General features: G+C 44.1%; 1 protein-coding gene across 1 annotated transcript in view; it reads right to left on the bottom strand.

Annotated features, from left to right (window-relative positions):
• Nucleotides 1-19932, bottom strand: part of LHFPL3 (LHFPL tetraspan subfamily member 3) — a 184579-nt gene extending 164647 nt beyond the window's left edge. The window contains exon 1 of the mRNA XM_066633736.1: nt 19431-19932. Coding sequence (XP_066489833.1) covers nt 19431-19932 — 502 coding nt within the window. The remainder of the gene's footprint in view (nt 1-19430) is intronic.
• Between the last annotated feature and the right edge of the window lie 622 nt (nt 19933-20554).

The following is a 20554-nucleotide window of genomic DNA, read 5'->3' as shown; positions in this document are numbered from 1 at the left end:
ACTAAGCCAACCCCTGAGTGGTCAAGAGCAGTGGCAGCATTAGCACCCATTGCAACATCTCTTGGTAGTTGGGGGTGCCAGTGAACATACTGAATTAGACAATTCATCCATCTAGCTCTGTATTGTCAACACTGACCAACAGTGGCTCTCTAGGGCAGGGGTGCTCAATAGGTGGATCGCGATCTACCGGTAGATGGCGAGGCAAAATGAGTAAATCGCGGAGCCCTGTCTCTCCAAACTGTTAATATGTCATATTAACATATTTAATACTGACATATTTAACTGACACTGAAACTGACACTTTAGCTGCTCTTCAGGCATGCAGCAACAAAACTGACGAAACTGACTAGACTCCAGCAGGGGCTCCATACATACTGTGAGACGCTTCCTTCCCCCCTGGTAGATCTCCGGGCCTTGCTGGGTTTCAAAGTAGCTCTCGGGCCAAAAAAGTGTGAGCACCCCTGCTCTAGGGTTTCAAATGGGAATTTTTTTCCGCCCTACTTGAAGATGACAGGGACTGATCTGGGACTGTCTGCATGCAATGTACTCTGCCAATAAGCTGCAGTCCCTCCTCACTTCAAGGCCCCCAGCAATCTGGCACTAACACTGTCTCCTGCAGTTTTGGAAGTCCAGCACAGCTGTTGGACCAATGCCTGTCTATGAAACTTGAAAACTGAAAGAAAGGGGTTCTGAGCACTTCTGTAGCCACCTTCCCAAATGGACAGTCCCACACTTCCTGTGAAGAGTAGGCAAGAACTCATTTGGAGGAAAAAGAGGTTCTGAGAGCCACTACCACCCATGGTCCAATTGCTAGACCTTTGTCTCTGCTTGTGATTGGATCTCAAGAGAACATGCACCTTCCCATAGCTGTGCTGTGAAGGAAACAATTCATACGCCAGTTCCAAACTGGAAAGAAAAGAGGAACTCTTTGAATCACACTCACCAGAAGGCAATGGGGTGAGGCGAGGGTGGGGAGAAGAATTTGGGAACCCTGATAAGTGAATTTCCACCTCATTCATTAGCATCAATCTTTCCCTATTAAGACTCTGTGCCTTTAAATGCTTTATGAAGGAAATTCAACAGCTTTCTCCATCACTGTATCACTAAGCTAGGAATAGCTGCACTTGTTGAACGTGCCTGTCATGTAACGATTAATGACACACAACTTCTGTCAAGGAAAAAACTGGCAATCACAGTTATGATCTTAGGGATGCTTCACAGCAGCAAGCCTTCCCCCCTTCTAGGCAGTGTTTAATTAAGCAGTGCTGTAGTTACAAGATAGAAAGTGTTTCATGTACATTACATTTCCTCTCTCTAGCATGAATTTCCCCAAACCTTCAATCATTTGCTTGAGCCAAGTGTAACACTGCTGGAACATAGCATTAACCAGTGGCAAACTGGGAACGCACTCAACCACAGAAACCAAGGTTCGAAGTAAGCTTGCATGCTCTAACTACAGAACAATCCTGCAAGCTCTACCCACAGAATAAACCAGGATTATTATATTAGCACCAATACTACACCACCAAAGAGAAAACTCAATTCATACACTAGAGACAGTGTTATACCCCCCCCCCAAAAAAAACACCTGTAATAATCATAAGCCCCTCTAACAAGAGTCTATTTAAGATTACCACAATGATCTGTTGTATTCACAATATCTGAACATTTCTGGTGGGTGCAAGACAACAAGCAACACCTCCAAACCCCCCCCCCCAATCAAAATGTGATGGGAGAACTTATTTGTTATACATTAGCCAAAAATCCAAACAAGTATGGAGTGACTATTCCCACTCCTATTCTGCATGCAGAAGACATGGATCTATTTTGCTACTTTAGAAACAAGTGAATAATTTATCACAGCATCTACCAAGCACATTAAATAAAAAAGTATGCTCTTAGAGGCTTAAAGTAAAAAATATTAATGACTTCCGTGACAGAATATTAAAGGATTGAAAGGAAACCAGCTACAGAACATCAGGCAAACATCAATGCAACACAAGAGATAGATCAATTGAGACATGTATATTACTGATTAAGATTTAACTTATTAGAACTATAACCTGAAGCAACAGTTACTATAAGTTATTCCACACATTTCTAATAGTTCATATATTATGCCATCACCTAGCACTGATTTACTTTTATACACACTGATATACTTTATCTGTTTAGTCCAGGATTTAATTCTTGATGAGGGTGTTGAACTGGTGTGTATCACAGAGACTTGACTGGAACAGTCAGGAGTTGCAAGTCTTTCCTAGATTTGCCCACCAGGGTTGTGGTTAATGCAGCAACCACAACTACAGGGGGGGGAGGGAGAGATGGGGTTGTGATGGTCTATAGCAGCGATTTTCAACCGCTGTGCAGTGGCACAGTGGTGTGCCACGAATGGTGCCCAGGTGTGCTGCAGGAATTTGGGAAAGGGTCATTTATCAAGAGGACCATTGGGGTATGTGAGCCCCCCCATTGACAGCACAGTGTGCCTTGTCAATTGCCAAAAAAACTGATGGTGTGCCTTGACCATTTTAGTGCCTTGCCAGTGTGACATGAAATGAAAAAGGTTGAAGATCACTGGTCTATAGGGATACCATCAATCCTACCAGGTACCCCGGCCACTTGTCCACTGGGTTTGAGTGCTGTCATGCCATGCTGGAGGAGCAAGACAGAACAGGGACTCTGTTGGTGTACTGCCCACCATGCTGCTCAACAGTCTTCCTCCCTCCTGACTGGGGTGGTCTTGAGCATTGTGTTTGAATGCCCTCACCTATTAGTGCTGGTGGACTTTAACATCCATGCCAAGGCCCTGGGGACAACTGTAGCTCAGAACTTCATTGCCAACCATGAGTCTGTCAGCCACAACACATACACATTTTTCTCCATACCTGACTCACATCTGATATCTGAGCTAGGTTGGAGAAAAACTGTTTAAAAACAGCCAAGTGTGGGCAGGCAAGGAAAGAGAGGGGTTGAGTTGGCTCCCTACCTCCACTTACTCCTTTTGATATAAAAATGTAGATCTCCATTCCACTTTATAGGCAAATGAGACCAAGCATGTGTTTAACACGCATAGTTGCCCCAAACACAGAGTTCCAGAGCAGGCATAATATTCCTACTCTCTTAAGGTGGCAATTCTAATCAGTGCATCGTTAATGCAGCTCACACTTTAGCCTTTGCAGGGGATGAACATTATGGTATTATAACGTGGATATAGCACGATATTAAAAGCCAAATAGAACCATAGTTACAATTCTACCACCAGCTGATTGCAGAAGAGCAATGCTTCAGAAACACTTAAACGGTTGTTGTAGGCAAAAGACTTCTGTCAGCTATAACTGCACTGTTAACGGTAGGTCAGTAAGGAGGAAGCCCATTAACTAGTTGCTGCCAATTGCTGTTATAGCTAAGCTACTATCTGCCTATGAAAGGACTTTGCACAAAACATGTTCTCGGGGCCCCTCCCAGATGCCCTGACCCCCGACTTACCCTGGAGCAGGCACCCCATGCCCAGGTTGGAGAGGCTTCCCTGCCCTTGAAGGGGGCAAAGAAGGTTGGTTCAGCCCAACCAGCCAGAGGGGGCTGGCAGGGCAAACAAGGAACACTGCAGGAAACAAGCCAGGAACAGGAAAGGCCTTTTCTGCCCCTTTTCTGGAGGAAGGGGAGGGGCCAAAAAGGGGGCAGGCTTGTGCCATAAAACAGGGAAGCCAGGGATAAGAGGCAGGTAGTGTGAAGCAGGGAGCTGTGAGGTGAACAGCGCCTGCTCCCAAGCCAGGTGTGGCAGCTCTGCTAAGGAGGAGGACAAGGGTACTGGAACCCCTTCTCCTTCAGCCAATCTGAGGCCTCCCTGGGGGTGGAACAAGCCTGCTCCAGGGGTGGGCCCCTACACATGTAAATCCCTAAAAAAAAGCATACCCTTGTTTCTAAAGGATGCAGCAGCAGCCTGCCAGAGAAGCAATCTGCTGTGACTCAGGTTAGCTGACTAGGTAAGTTCAGGCATGAAGCCATTGTTTTAAACATCTAGAAAACAGGGTTTGTTTTGGGAAAAATCAGCAAAAGGTTGCCAATAAATCCATACTAACTGGCCAACAGATTTTCAGTAGAGATTTCACCAAATTTTCATTTCAGTTTGGTTTTCCCTATGAAAAGAAACATCTGCTAAAAAAACTCAGTGCTTTTGTGATTCAAGAAACCATACCACTGCAACATTTCACTTACATTTGAATCACACTCCTTTACCAACTGCATACTTGGAAGTTTCCCCAGTAGTCTGAAGGAGATACACTGCAACAGAGCCAAATTGTAATTAGATTTCGGGGGGGGGGGGAGAGGAGACAGCAATAAAGATGACAAATCCATAATTTCCCTCTCTGAGGTTGAATCAAACAATCTTGATTAACACTTCGAAAAGTTACATTGTAAAATTTATTTCAGTTTATCAATTGTTCTGATTTCTCAGGGGGTGCAATAGCCAAAGATTTAAGTGCTTCAATTGAGCAAACAAATTCAAAGCAGAAATCCGAGTAATACTGCTTTACGTTTGAGAACCAGAGCAACCCACTTGTGAGTTCAAATAGTATCACTGCCTTTAAGGTAGATGGGAGGGACACAGCCCACTTGTTGCAGTGCATTCTGGGGCTACCCTGGGAGGAGAAGGAACCTCCACATGAACCAGAAGTGGGTCTTTCAAGGCTAAAAATAGCTGTAGGTTGGGAAACAGTGCAGTTTGGCCATGCTGAGATAGGAAACTTGATTTTTGTGTTTTTTTGTTTTTAAATAACTTAAAGGGGGGACTCTGGTACAGTGATGGACCTCCCCAGCCCTGCGTCCAGGGGCAAAGGTCTGCAATGGCACCCCCCTGTGGGCTGTTGCTGCCCTCTGTGCACAAATCCACCCTCCGCCACTCACTTGAGGCTCACAGAGCCTCATGCGACCCAAGATTGAGTCAGGGAAGCTTCTCAAAGGTTTCTCAACACTATAAACTGTGCTTCCGGGAAACCAGAAGCACTGTTTCAAAGCCCTTCGGGAGCCTCAGAGAGACTTCTGTGGGGTCCTACAGCCTCCTGCCTGGGGCATTTGCCCCATAGAATATAATAGGAGCTTCGCAACTGCCCTGGTATCCACTGGCATCTGTGGTGAATCAAAACTACAGATATTGGACCCATGGATAATGCTGGTCCACTGTATATTATGTTTACCCATGAACATTTATGGGAAAATGATGCATTGACAGAGGTGTTTGAAAATTGTGTTGTTTTTACTAAGCCCATTGTGTTCAGTAAAACTTAGGCTGTAATACTGTCTTACTGTCTTACACCAGAAACAAACACCTCTAGCTAGTGAACTCTGAAAAACAATGTCCAAGTAAAATTTAAGTTACGGGCACAGGTAAAAAATTTTCAAGTCAGAACAACAAATGATGGCTTTGGAAATGGAGCATGGAAGGACCTAACTATGGAAAGAAAGGCAAAGTCAAAGACTGCATGGAACAATTACATTTCCATTTTTTTTATTTTAAAGATGGAACTTTTCATCTACCTCTAAGTAATTTCACTGTCCTATTAATAAAGTGGGAACCCAATCCTACCCTTTCCCTCCTCTGCCAATGCAGAGGCAACAAAATGGCTACAGCTGCATGCTGTGAGAGGGCAGTTGCAGAGGTCTCCTCTGGATAAGAGAACAATAGTTCCTTCTCTTGTGATAAGCTTCTGCAGCATGTGCGAGTGGGGCATACTATGCTAACTAAATATCTGGCATAGGTCCATGTGGACCTCTACCATGAGATTGGGTCCACCACTGCTGCCAAACCTATCCCCTGCACGGACCCAATCCACCCATCCCTGCCCCATCAATGCCACGTTCCATTCTTCCCCTACCCTGTCCCGCTTTCTTCCACTACCTTAACTCCACCATTGCCGTTTTTGCCCTGCTCTGGAACACATGGGAAGACTCCAGCCTTCCTTTTGATACTCTAGCAGACAGAATCGGGCGCATTCAGGGTAGTATGGCCATAGACAGAATAAAATTGTGTACATACTTAGTGGGGTAAATGAAGAGCTTACTGGAGTGGTGGCCAAATATATAAATATGATAAATAAGAGACATATTTCTATGATGGTCACAAATGGTTGATACGTGGCAGCAAGGCCTGGTTGGTCACAGTTGGAGGTGATCTGTTTGATTCATGTATCCGTCCATCCGATATTTTGTTTTATACTGCTTGGATTTTAAACATGCCAATAAAGGTTTCTTGTATCTTGGTACTCCAGCAGCACACAGCTTTGACTGGTTTACAGCAGTCAGTACCAGCAGAAGAGGTACTAGAACATCAGGTGCTAGAACGTCAGCCAACTTGGATAGGATTGGGTTGTGGATGTATCATATGCAGACGGGCTGTGTACCAAAATGGATTAAGGACAGAGCAGGAGTGGATAGCTGGTGATAAAGGGAAAGAGCTTTGGATGTTTGCAGAAAAATGTGGGGCTTTTTTCTTAGGAAAGAAATCAGTGTTGATAAGTGAAAAACAAACAAAAAAATCTGACCTCAAACACCAGGAGACGGTATATAGAAAGGCAGAGCAGAATGAAAGCTGAGCAAGTGACAGCTGGTCTGCAAAAAACAGCAGCTAACAATACACTTTGTGAGAGAAAAGAGGGTTATAGGCTGAACCACAGGCCAATTTCTGAGACAGAGGGGAAAATACAGGAACATGATCATAGGAACAAACTAAATATAAAAGTTACAAATGTTATAAAAGGAATGATGAAAACAATGTACAACTTGAACACACTGTTCATTTTCTAATAAAGAAGAAAATAAGGTAGAGGTGGTTACCAAAAAAAAATCACAAAACAGGTGTCCCAAGTTCAGAGAGCAGCAAATGTGGAGAGCAGTGGTCTCTAAACTGGAGAATGCTGTGTCTGGGAAAAGTCCTCCCTGTCCTGAGCGGTGCTTACTGTTCATCTGTAGCGCAGTTTATTTTGCTACTCAATCACTGCAGGGACACTCCAGACAGTCACTTCTATTGCCCAAAATCCCAGCAGGCTGTGCAACAGGATGTTGGGCAGACGTGACTGCTCAGAACATCCCTGTGCAGCGATCAAGTTGAAAAATAAGCGGCGCCGCAGTGGACCAGTAAACGCCGCTTATGGGACGGAGGGCTTTTTCTAAACTCTGGACCCAGCCCACAGGCAGGGGCTTGGAAAGCCCTGGTTTAGAGTAAGAATAGAAAGACATTTAAAAGCAGTCCAGCAAAACAGTAAGCAAAAGTGTTCTCATAAAAATAAAGGCAGGAAAATAGAATAAAGGCAAGCCATACAGGAAAAACATCTTGACATTCACTTCAAGTGAAGACAACAGGCATTGGCAATGGTCCAAAATGTGACATAAAAGGATCAGGAACAGAGGTGAAAAGCCACCACCAAAAACTGTTGTCAGACAGTAAAAATAAATGTGTGCAGATTTTCCACATAGACCATCAGTCCAATCCTATTGGGCTTTAGCAGTGGCAGAATGTGCATTCTGCCCTAACTACCCTACAGCAGTTGTGAAAGGTACTCCAAAAGCGTGCAAGTCTTGGAGCTTTCCTGATTCTGCCAGAGGATCCTCCTGGACCCCTCCTTGAGATAGGCAGAACAGCAGAGGAGGCGAGACGGGGGCAAGGAGGGCGAGTCGAGGTAGCAGTGGGACAGGGGGAGGGTGGACTGGGTCCATGAAGAGGGCAGGTTTGGTGACTGTGGCAGATGGCCATCATAGCCTCCTTCCTTGATTCGATCCTGTGGTCTGAATCCAAGCGGACCTGTGCCAGCAATCTTGCTAATGCAGATCCAAGCAGACCCCTTTGCATTGCACACGCTTACCCCTGGGTAAGTGACAAATGTAACTAGCAGTAGCCATTGTGGCACTGCTGCATCAACAGAACGAACCATAGGACTGGGGCACGAGGAAGTCAAGGCAATGTATCCAGAAAACACAGTTAAAAAGTAAAAGCTTTTTAACCAAAAGACGTTTGGTTATATTTATCAATGTTGCTTATCCAAAATGTTTCCGCAGTGAGGAGTCAATTACTACATAACATGCTGTTACAGAAGAAAGAATCTGTCTCAATAGTAGAAAATTAGACTTCTATGAAATTTCTCAGTGACTGACCACCTACATAAAGTTTGTCAGTTTACACACTATTTGCATCTATAAGTAGTCATTTAATGCAGATAGATAAGAAGTGTATTGTTTTCAAAAGCATTGCTTACCATATTATAAGAAATCTGAACTTGACAAAAACAGTGTGTCAGTTTAGCCAATACACCCGTGATGGCGACATGTGGAACCTCCATGTTCAGAGGCCATATGCCACTGAATCCTGGCACATGCTGGCACACCCATGAGGTCAACTGAAGCAGTGGCTTCAGGCAATAGGTGGGGCAAAATAGCTGTTTGCCTACTTGCCTTCACTGCTCCTTCTTCTCCTTCTACTCCCTGAATTGGAACAAAGACGGGGACAGAGAGGAAGAAGAAAGGTGGAGGGGAAGATAATGCTGAGACAGAACATTGAAGAGTGGGAGGAGCACTTCTGGGATCACTTTAGGAAGGGGGAATGGGGCCAATTGCCCCAGGACTCAAATATAAAGGGGACCACCACCACCGACAACAGTAATGCCAATTAAGAAAGGAAGAAGGAGGGTGTTCAAATGAACCTTCAGCCCCATGGCCTTCTGCAGCCAAAGTCCCAACTGTGGTGTCTTTAAAAGCAGCTTATTCCAGAGTCAATTCAGATACATTTCAAATTAGATTCAGTCAATTAACTGAGCATAATAATCCCCTGTAAGATGTCACATATTGTTTGTTTCAAAGTAACTCATTAATATAGCTTTTTTTTAAAAAAGAAAAAGATGCCAGCTCAAAGTAACTCATTAATACAGCTTTTTTTCTAAAAAACGATACCAGCAGAAATCTCCCGCCACTCCTCAAACAATATAAAACTCTCTGCCTATTATCTGTTTCAGTAACCAGAAGTTTCATTTCCTTCAAAACTCTTAGCTTTGACAAAACATGAAAATGAATTTTGTTTAATAAATGCATTTTAGACGCTATAATGTTTTCATATTTAAAGATTACAGCTATCATTTCTTACTTCCAATATTGATATTCCATATTCCATATATTGATATACATTCTAGCCACCCACAAACCTACCTTTTAAATAAAATAAATGATAGCATATTCTACAGCCTTTCCATATGTCTTTCTTCATTTGGAAGTGGAAACAAGTTTCCATTTTGTGTTTCTGTGTTATCTCAATACTGTGACCTTGCTATTCTTCATAGTAAGGTTTTTGTTGGTTTTCAAATATTGCATCCGCACCATCTTTTCATATTGCAGATAGATCATGCATTATATAACCTATCTCATTTTTATTTTAACAAGAGAGAGACTGAGGGAGAGAGAGAGAGAGACTGACTTGCTGGGCACTGGATCTGTAACCTAAATACAAGTATGTTGGTGAAAAGAAATAACCCCCTATTATTGTCTCATTAAACATACCCACTTGTTGCATCTAGTCTTCCTGGTCCATATCTGCTTACAATAACTCTCTTCCTTTTTCTCTCTTTAGATTCTTGTCTTTTTTTAGATCCTTTAAAAATGAGATTCCCCAAAAAAATTTTCAAACAAGTCTAACCCTAGACTCCTTACACAGGCCTACACACATTTTGTTTTTGTAAAAATTAGACCTATTCTTAGGTATATTTGGAGTGCTGAAATGGCATAGGTTTTGCCCAGTTGGCTCTAGTTTGCAGGGCACAGCATAGCCACCTTAAGTGCCAGTTCAAGCAGCTTCCTCATGAGCTTGATCACAAGGAAGTTGCTTGAAACAGCATATAAAGTGGCTATGCCGTACCCCCCAAACTAGAGCCACCAATTGGGCAAAACCTATGCCAATTTTTGATTTAGCACTCCCACAATATCCTAAATTCATTCAAACATCCTTGCAACTAAAAAAAAAGTGTATGTATAGGCCTGTGGGCCTGTGTTATTATCTACTGGGATTTCACCTTGCATTAGGGAACAGTTAACTGGTAGTTGAGAAGCTAACTCAGAAGTCCAGAAGTTAACTGGTAGTCGAGGGCAGGAGGTCTGGCTCAGTTGGTAGAGCTGCCGCCTTGTATGCCTGAAGATCTGAGGCTGCCAGTTCAAAACAACCAGAAGTACCCGAGAACTGACGACACGCTGATATACTGATGAGCTGACCCTCGGTGGCAGAGAGGAGTTGCCGTCAAGTGGAGCGTGGGAGGCAAAGGGCCAGAGAGAGGCCAGACCAGGAAGGAATCCAGCTGGAACGAGGAGTTCTATGAAAGTCTAGAACTATTCAATTGTAAAAATCCCTGAATAGTCTGCCTATGTAAACCGCCTTGGATTAAAGTCTGAGGAGAAACCTGATGACCAAAGAAAGGCAGTATATAAATACCTGTATAAATAAATATAAATAAGCTCAATTAGACGCCCTGAGGGTGGCCCGCACAGCACTGCTCCCAATTCCCAGGACCTGAGTTGTCTTTTGCTCCATGCAAGCAGAGACACAATGTGAATACAGATGGCTGTTTACCATGTAGTTACATGCCATTTTGTGATGAGAGTTGCTTGACAAGTAGTCACCTGTATCATCCTGTAAAAAGACATACTCCACCTGCAGCCCAACATGGTACACTGCAGTTTGAAGTGATAGCCTCCCTGCCACTTCAATTTGTAGCATGGGTAAAAAGCCAAGTAGGCCAAATTTGTAGCACATGAACAGCAATAGAAACTGCCAGAATAAGCTACGTTTCTGTTGCCGTTTTGGGTGGGGTCCTTTGCAAAAAATGCATGACATGAAAGATGTGTGACTGATCTCCCAACATGGTTTATCTTTAAAGCAGTCACTTGGGGTTCAGAATTTGATTGGAAAATCAGCACTGGGATGGGGCAGAGAAGAGTTAAACCATTTTCCCTAATCAATATTTGCAGTCCCCAAAGCTACTACCCCATACAGATCTGTATGTTTTTTCACTGTGGGGCTCACAGCAGCTTCCCATTTAGACTGCAGAAATGGGACAGTGGTGGAATGGTTCAACTCCCATTCCCAGACCTGCTGCTCTGACCATATTCAGGGCCCTCTGTAATTGCTTTAAAGGAAAGATGAAAAAATGCTCAGATCACATATTCCCATCTTGTTTAGTTCCAAGTTGCTTAAAACTGACTTTCAGCCCTATAACTATTTTTCGAAAATGTGTATTTGGGGGGAACTATGCACAGTCAATTGGCAACTCTTATGTGTACAGTCACCATTTGGAAGAAGAATACATTTTGCATTGGCCATCCGAGTACAGTTCCTAAAAACCACTATGTAAGCAGCCAATAATCCTGGGTTTAATACACTCTAAATGGCCATTTAGAAATTCTATATATTTGTACAGCAATTTGGAAGAAACCAATGCATCCCAAATGCCATTCTCTGTCATTCATTTTAGTGCATCACCCTTTAGCAGTAGCATATTCTAGATTCTCTAAAAGCAATATATGAAAGAACAGAATGCAAATATTTCTGTCTTCCACATTTTATCACATTTGCATTGTACCTTCCCTTCAAGGAGCTCCTGATGCTATCCAGGGCCAATCCTATTTTATCCTCACAACTCCAAAGTAGATTAAACTGCAAAATGGCTCCATGGCACATCTGATGCATTCGGATCTTGAATGTCTGCATTGTGATACAAGCTTTACATGATGCAAGTTGCCCTCCCAAAGCTATTGTACAAAACCATAATGATGCTCAAAATTTCCTGTATCCTGTGCTGCCATTTACATTTGTGACATGAAGTCTCTAGGTAGCACGAATGATAGCTTTTTTCATTTGTAGTACTAACAGCACAATCGTAACTATGAGTTCGCACCTCATCTAGAGCAAGCTACACCAGCACATGGAGATGCACTGGCACATGGAGGCTGCACCCAGCCTCCATGGCAGCTTGTAGCGGCCAAGCTCAGCTAATGCAAGGCTCTGGGGTGGGAGGGGATGAGGCAAGAAGGAGGTGAGAGGGAGGCATTCCAGGGCAGGGGAAGGGCAGCCCCGGGGGCAGGTGAGCGGGGCTGGGATCTGGCTGTTATGCTGGATCCCAACCCCCGTTCCTGAGCAGCGCAGAGCTGCTTCAAGCCACTCTGCTCTTCTCTAACTTGTGCCACCTCAGGAGGTGGTGCAAGTCCAAGGAGACCCATAAGGGTTGCAGTGGCATACCCAGGAGTAAGGGGAAGATTTCCCCCTTACATTCAGCTGAGCCACTGTGGAGCCCTATCTTGTGCTGGATACAGTGCAAGCCTCCTGGCTCACCTGTTCCAGCACAAGATAAGACTGAGCCCTAAACCTGACAAATATAAGCCACGGAAGGAATTCAGTGGAAAGAAAGGAAGTGAGCCCTGAGAAATGATCCTCCTTCAGTTCTCTCTACTTGTAGTTGGGAGAGATTTTAGAATTATCAACAAGCAAAAGAAAGCTGTTCTTGCGCAAGTAGTACATTCTTGCATATACTGTAGTCTGGCTACCCCACTTCATTCTGCTTCATGTGTAGATCAACTCTTATTTCAATATTCCTTCAGAAACAATTGTCTTCCCAGTGGCCCGTGTCTGTCTTTTCCTTCCATTTCAGAACAGACTAAATATTGTCAAGTCTTGCATGTTCTAGTGGCATGATTCTGCAAACTGATAAAGTATTTTAGTTGGGTTGAAAGCTGCTCTATTTGCAACACTGTGCGTGTATAAAGCCAAATTGTTGTGAATAGCCCTTGTATACATACAAAAAACTTTAGTTCGGGAAAGTGTATTAAAACAAAAAAAGTTAGTAGAACAATCAGAATACAGACTAGGATGATAGAATGACTTTTCTCAGTACTACAAATTGTGCAAGCCATTTTGTCCTGCGTCGCAGAAACGCAATCTGGCTAACTCAGCCTTGCAGGGCCTCGCATTCCACTTCACACAGGTTCCTGTTACTCAGTCTCATACTGAGTTTAGCCCTTTCCTTAATGTTTGGAGGAATCTCAAGTACAATTTAAACAGGTCTCTTTTGCTTCAAGAAATGTGTGGAATCCAAAAGCCAGCACACACACCCCATCTCAAGTACAGGCTGATCACCAGACTTCCATGTGTCTTAGCAATATCTAAGCAGATAATTACAAAATAGAATTAACCTTTAATCTCCCACTAGATTAGAGGCTAGCACTAATATATTCACACACTCTTTTCCAAAGAAGATTACTTCCTTATGACAAAAAAAGCAATACCTTTGGTTAAAAAAAATAATACTGTACTATTGGAAAAGTACAACACAAGTTATCGACTGCTTTTAAGGAGAGTGTTCAGGAAGCATATTTATTAATGATGGGTATTTTGATCTCATGATGAGTGGACAGCATATAGTAAACTGCAAGGATGTGAAAGGCATTTTGGTGGTCTGTATATAGGCAATAGGATGCACTGTCCTGTGGGAGCCCTGCCATTGGCTGCTGAGCTAGATCTGCTTTCTTTCAATGACCAGCAAATTACCAGTAGCTTGAAACAACTCTTGTTTGGAAACTGGCAGTTTTACACAGACCATATATCTTTGTGTAAAACACAAGTTATATCTGGAACTCACACTTTCTAATCTCCATCTAAAAGTGAAATGCTTAATTAGTTCAAAAAACTACTGTTCTGCCTTCATATGGTTAAACACAGTACAGTGCACACATTCTTTAGTTATTACCTATACTCTCAAGCTTTCCTTTATCACCTATATTCCCAGTGCTTCATTGTTGTACAGAACCTCCTGTTTAAGGAGTTTTAGTTGCCCCTCACCTTGAGAGACGGTTACATTCCAGAGTCAGCACATAAATCGAAAATAGCTTATACTCAAAATTGCCTTGAAAATTCCGTACATCTGGAAAATATGCACTGCCTCTTTAAAAATAAGAGAAAAGGTAAGAACTAAAACAAAGGGAACAGGAGCTTTGTTCTTCAATCTCATGCTCACTTTCAGGCCTGTATTTAGTAAGTGGAATGGCAGGTGGAATCACCTGGACTATTCAAATTGCTGTCTTTCTATCAGCTTTTTTGTTTGTTTGCTGACTGCATGAAGTTGAATTTGCACAAGTCCACTGTGCCAAAGATGAGTAGGGACTCTAGTGATTATTAATATGAATGCCAATAAGCAATTTTATGTACCAAGAGCAAATGTCATTCACTTTCCACACACACACACCCCAAAAAACACAAGAAATAAAAACCACAGAAAGTTTGCCCCCTTCCTAGAAAACATTCACAATGTATCTTTGAGTAATCTTATTTATCCTTGCATTGTGCAGAAATGTGTGCAAATATACATTAAACAAAGTAATTGACAGCTAGTGTTTTCATTTACACATGAAAAAGTTAAGAGTCTATTGCTACTATGGGCTTTGATACAGAACCTTGAAACTTTGCACTCATTAATACCACAGTGTGTTTGTTATTCTTGTGAGTCAACTGTCCAGGTCTAAGCTTGCAAAATGCTTCCTATATAAAGTCTCATGATGCTGCAAACCAACAACATCGCTCACAATCCATTTGTCAGCTGCTGGTTCAGCTGCTCTGATGTCAGATAGACATTTGAAAGGTCAGAGCTTTATAGCTATCTGCTTAAGAGAATTGCAGAAATCTTATAATCTGAATTTCAAAGAGGTCCATGAGAACGTTTTTACTAAACTGAGCATAATACATATTCTATATACATTCATGACCTGTTCCAAAAGGCATTCACTGTTGTGACTGCATTGGCTGCTTACATATGTAATTTTCAGCTATTCAGCTGACTTTTTAAAAAATATACACTATATATCACAAGCTAGATATTGAAAGTCTGTAGAGAATTGTTAGAGTTCATCATAAGAATATTGGATTCCATCCTAAGAATATTGAATTATTGCCTAAGTGTTTAAAAACCAATTTTCCCTCACATTTAGATACAATGACATAATGTGTATTTCTTCATAAGATCTAGGAATATTCAACCAAAGGGAGAATTGTAATTAAATTATTAATTTATAATTAAAATGAGGTAACAACCCAAAACAGGAAAACTCAACAACCACCCAACCAAACAGGAAAAACAACAAGATTACAATATTAATGCTCATTCCCAAAAATATATATTTTAGGGCTGCAATTCTATACATACTTCGTGAGAGCAAGTCTCACTGAACACAATGGCACTTGCTTCTGAGTAAACATGCATAGGATTGTGCTGTAAATACTTAAGTTCCATTTCGGGTGTTTGGAAAGCACTTTTATCCCTCTCTTCTCCAATAACATGGGAATTCAGTAGCTTTGAATACTTTCACCATAGATTTTTCTTTGGAAAGAAGTATGCACAGATCATATACCCAGCTTTTGTAATGTACATTGAAGAATTTGATAGAAATCCGAATAGAAGTTTACCAATAACGATACAAAAATGTCAACTTTTAAAAATGTGTTTTGCTCATTTGTACATCAATAAACAGTGCAATCCTGACTAGCCCTTGAGTTGGCTAGGCCAGCGCGTGGAGGCGCACCAGCCGGCGGAGGCTGACTTAAGCCTCTGCACCAACAGAGGCTCCAAGCCAACACAAGACTCTGGGGTGGGAGGGAAGGAGGCATTCTGGGATGGGGGCGGCCCCAGGGGAGAACATAGTGTCTATATAACATGGAAAACAGTCCTGATTAGTTAATGAACACCCTTCCATTAGTTCAAATGTGAATTGCAACTGAGGGACACAGCCTCACAGATTTAACTCAAAATGATAAATTTCATTCTAGGGCCACTACCAGAGTTAACCAGAAGAAGAATTTGGATTGACTCTAGCACTTCTGCAGGTCAATAATATTGTTCCAAAAATTCTGACAGCTTTATGGAAGCTGGTTAATCTTTCACTGAATTCACAGCAAGCATCAAGGAAGAAAGAAAGTTTTCACACTTTGTGGGGCTATGCATTATATATTCTGACAAACTTGATGTAATCTGCAAGCACAAAAGTCATATGGATGTGCAGTAGTCACACAAAACTCGGCACTACAGATTCCATGTGACTGTGCAGCACCATATGCATTCATTTAATACTGAATTATGGACCAAAAAATACCACAGGAAAACCTTTTCCTGGCTCCAGAACAGGAAGACTTGAAGCAGTTGGGCATCACTGAACAGAAGTTCAAAAGTTGAACCAAGAGACATCAGATGGTATACATGTGGACAAATTGCACAAATGTTATATTTCACATAGAATTCCCTAAATATATTTAATGATCTTAAGGCACAATCCTAACCAAGTCTACTGAGAAGTAAGTCCTATTTTGTTGAATGGGGCTTACTCTTGGGAAAGTGTGGTTAGGATTGCAGACTTAGTCCTATACTTTAATTTCAATCCAAGGTTTCATTGCATTGAACTCGCAGCTATAATATTTACTTCAAAATCTATTTACTTCAAACCAGTTTGAATTATATCAGACTTTCTATAAGCAACGGGTTGTGTAAAAGTACACTCTGTAAATGTATGGGATCTCGTATATAGAAGCACGACCTGCAACAGTGACAAATGTTCAGGTTCGGAATTACTTTTGAATGACAAGCTAAACTGGAAGTAAAGCAAACAAGCTTTGCAAAAGTCACCACTACAAAGCTGAAACAGCAAATACAAAATCTGAAAGAGGTAATTCAAGAACACACACTGGGGCTTTTATCTTCTGATTTTAACTACCTTATTCCTACAACAAAAGTTTGCATGTTTAGGAGTTCCTTTTGGCAGAAGACCAAGCAGTATTTATGCTTGGATTTCATATACCTGTCTTAAAATTAATTGCCTTTTCTATTCAATAAAATTGTTTATCGCCTTCTTAAGGCCTGAATTTCCTTCCTCCCCACCAGAGATATCTGATTATTAGTGTCAGCACTAGGTTGCTGGACATCCTAGGGCAAGTTCCTGCACTAGGATCTCCATAGCACATTAGCCCCAAGCTTACCAGCAACAGGTAATGGAAGTGGAAGCTCTTCCTACCCTCCACACCAATCAAAAGGAGCACCCCCTAGACGTCTCATGAATATTATGGTACCCCTAGGGGACACTCCCAATAGTAGATGGGGGTGCTTGGGCACAGCTGTGGCACCACTCTTTCAGATGACTTATACCACTACTGTCATTGTTATGGGGGGAATTCAGAGGTCCAGCCTAGGTTTGTGACCTCTGTAACAGGCATGGACCCTCAATCAGTGCCCTTAAGCCACACCTGCTAATATTTATAGCACTGCCTTATTAACTCATATACGAAGTCCCATTTTCAATGGGGATTGCTCCCAAATAAGAATGCACGGGATTGGAGCCTAAGGTTTGAAACTAGCTTCTCACCTAGCATTAGTCAAAGCTTTGTCATCTGCTTAGTTCTCCCCTCATGAAGTTCATTTAATTGATACTTAAACATTGCATGGTATATACATTACAGTCAACGCCCTTCAGATAAATCAACCTTCTCAGGTGATAGCCAAGGGCAAATTTAAGCCATATAGCATGTTACAACACAGGCTAAGAAACTGATAAGATTTCATGTCTGATCTGTCCACTATCTGATTCATATTCATGACATCTCTACTAACTAAGAATAGATACTCCCAGACCATCCTCGTGTGTTTTAGGAGACATTTACAACTGGCTACATTTTTAATACTTATTAGAGAGGCTTTGGCACTCTGGGTATTTGGTGTTGTATTTTAGATTTTGAACTGGGAAGGATTTCTGTGGTTCCTTTGCTTTCTTTGGTCACAGCAGCTACACAGTTATGTCTTTCTTTTGAACCAAAATCAAAACTTGTTCACAAAATGGGGAAGACACAGAAACCTACTGAAGTCATAGGTTGCAGCAACCCCATCTCTTTGCTTTCCCGAGAGAGCCACTTAATACTTCACATGGAAGGTACAAATGAAGACACTTGGAAGCAGTCCACTGTGCTACCTTTTGGAGAGAGCAAGCCTTGCAAAAACAAGCAAAGGCTTCGCACACCAAATTAGTCCCGCTACCTTTCCACCTGACACTAATGACAAGAACATTAGTGTGCTGAGAGACAGCCATAGCAGATGTCAATGAAACCTATACCAAAGGCACCTCAAGAACAGAGTAACTTTCCCTGTATCCTGGAATTTCTTTCAAGCATTGCCCCAAGGCTCTCATTACCATTTCATCCTGACCTTTACTTAAAAGTACCAGCTTCTGTCCGGGGACAGATTTACAGAGCAAACTAAAATATTGTCCTTGCTATTGCAAAGTCTCATCTTTTCTTTGGAAAGACAGACCATATCAGTTAAGTTGACCAATGCAGACCAATGCAAAACCCTTGTTTTGCCAGGGTAGTACTGCACAGAGACACCCAGCCATAAACCTTGCCAGAGTAAATGAACAAAACAAGTGCATCTGCTGGAGAGGGCAGGCTGTGGGATCAGTGGCATAGCTAGATGGGGCGCAAATGCCTCCGTCCGTTCTGCTCCCCCAGCCCAAAAAGACTCCGAAGGGGTGGGGGAAGGGCCACCTGCATGCCGCAGTGAGGCTCCCTGCAAAACTTAGTGCTTTGCACCCCCCTCTAGCTATGCCACGGTGTGGCATAGGAATGGTCTTAGGAATGGTTTTAAAGATCAGGCATCCTTCAGTTATTCAACAGTTTTACTATGCGACAGTGCTTCACTGAACACAACAGTCACATACACACACCCCTTTCTGAGTAAGGATTTATTACCCATAGCTACAGTATATTCCTTGGCATCTTTGAGTACCATCACATTTCTATAAACTACCCAACCTGCAAGGATATTTAACCTGTGAAAGCCACCTCTCTACTTGAGCCACATTTCCCGACCCTCCCCTATGGCGAAAGGGTTGCCCAACTCCTTTCCTCCCGTATGTGAACCCTGAAGTGCTTTTCATACAGGCAGGATTCCCCCATGCAGAAGTCCCTGGAGGTTCTCATCGCCCTACAATAGATATGCACGCAAAGCTTTAACATAAGAACATAAGAAGAGGAGGCCAGGAGCCCATCTAGTCCAGCTTCCTGTACCTCACAGTGGCCCACCAAATGCTTCAGGGAACACACAAGTTAACAGTGCACAACCTGTGTCCTGGTGCCCTCCCCTGCAGTTGTCATTCAGAGACAGCCTACTTCTAAAATCAGGTTTCACCTACCCATCATGGCTTGTAACCTGTGATGGACTTTTCCTCCAGCAGTGTGTCCCATCCCCTCTTAAAGGCATCTAGGAGAGATGCCCTCACCGCTTCTTATGGCAGGCAGTCTTTTCTCTTGCCTGTCCTAACTGTCCCAATGCTCTGGCCGTGCTCCCCGCCACCCACCCAGGATGCGGTGGGAGCCCCCTACTCACCGGAGGAGAGCTGCATCCAGGCACAGATCTTGTAGACGGTGGCGGTGTTGCAGAAGAAGAAGAGGACGAAGCAGCCGATGCAGGAGAGGATCAGCACCATGGAGAGCCCGATGAAGAAGGAGGCGGCTTTGAAGGCTCCGGAGGAGAGGCTGGAGAAGTCCGTGAAGCTGCCCTGGCAGCTGAGCTCCCGGGAGAAGCCGCTGCCCGTGCAGAAGTGGAAGAGCCCGAAGTAGCCCGCCTGCGGGGTGTCCACGCCGTCGCCGATCCAGTAGGGCTGGAAGAAGCAGACCACGTTGACGATGGCGAAGCAGATGGTGAAGATGGCCCAGAGCACGCCGATGGCCCGCGAGTTGCGCACGTAGTTGGTGTGGTACAGCCTGGCCGCCTCCTGCGCGGGCAGCAGCGCCCCCGGCCCGCTCGCCGCCGCCGCCGCGCCCCCCGCCGCCGTCCCCCCGGCAGAGGCGGCCGCCGGCACCGGCACCGGCGCCGCCGCCCCGGGCATCCTCTCCGAGAAGGGCCCCGCGCCGACGCGCCCCGGGAGCCGCAAGCGCCGGCCCCGCTCCGCCCAGCCTCACGCCGGCGGCGGGGGAGCTCCGGCCATCCCCTCGCCGCGCACCGCCGCGCTCCCCTCCGGGCGGAGCGAGGCAAAGGCGCGCCGCTGCTCTCCGAGAGGCGGCTGGAGCGCACTGGGAGAGCCGCAGCCGCTCCCGCCTCGCAGCCGGCGCAGTGAACACTCCCCCCTTGCGCTGCGCAGCGCCCCGCGCGCCTCCGCTCCTGCGCAGTCGCGCGCCAGGTGGCACCGGGGCCGGGAGGGCGCCCCCAAAACTCCAGCGGAGGAGGGAAGAAGCCGCCTCTGGGCTGGGGAGTTCGTGTCTCCGCCCCGCACGCAGGGGTTGCCTTCCCACAAAAGGCGGGAGAGCGCGCGCAACAGGAGGGGGCACGTGCAGGAGGCGCGGAGGGAGGGAGGGAAGCAGGTGCAGCCTCCCCCCCCCATGGCTGAGGGCCACACAAAATCAAGGACTAGGGCTGCAAACCCAGCCACACTTTCCCGGGAGTAAGCCCCACTGACTCTAATGGAACTTACTTCTGAGTAGGCAGGCATAGGCTTGGGCTGAGAGGCTGCA

This window comes from Tiliqua scincoides, chromosome 7, assembly GCF_035046505.1.
Source record: "Tiliqua scincoides isolate rTilSci1 chromosome 7, rTilSci1.hap2, whole genome shotgun sequence".
Classification (NCBI taxonomy): domain Eukaryota; kingdom Metazoa; phylum Chordata; class Lepidosauria; order Squamata; family Scincidae; genus Tiliqua; species Tiliqua scincoides.
Note: the sequence above shows the minus strand (reverse complement) of the source record. Positions and strands in the feature narration are given on the sequence as shown.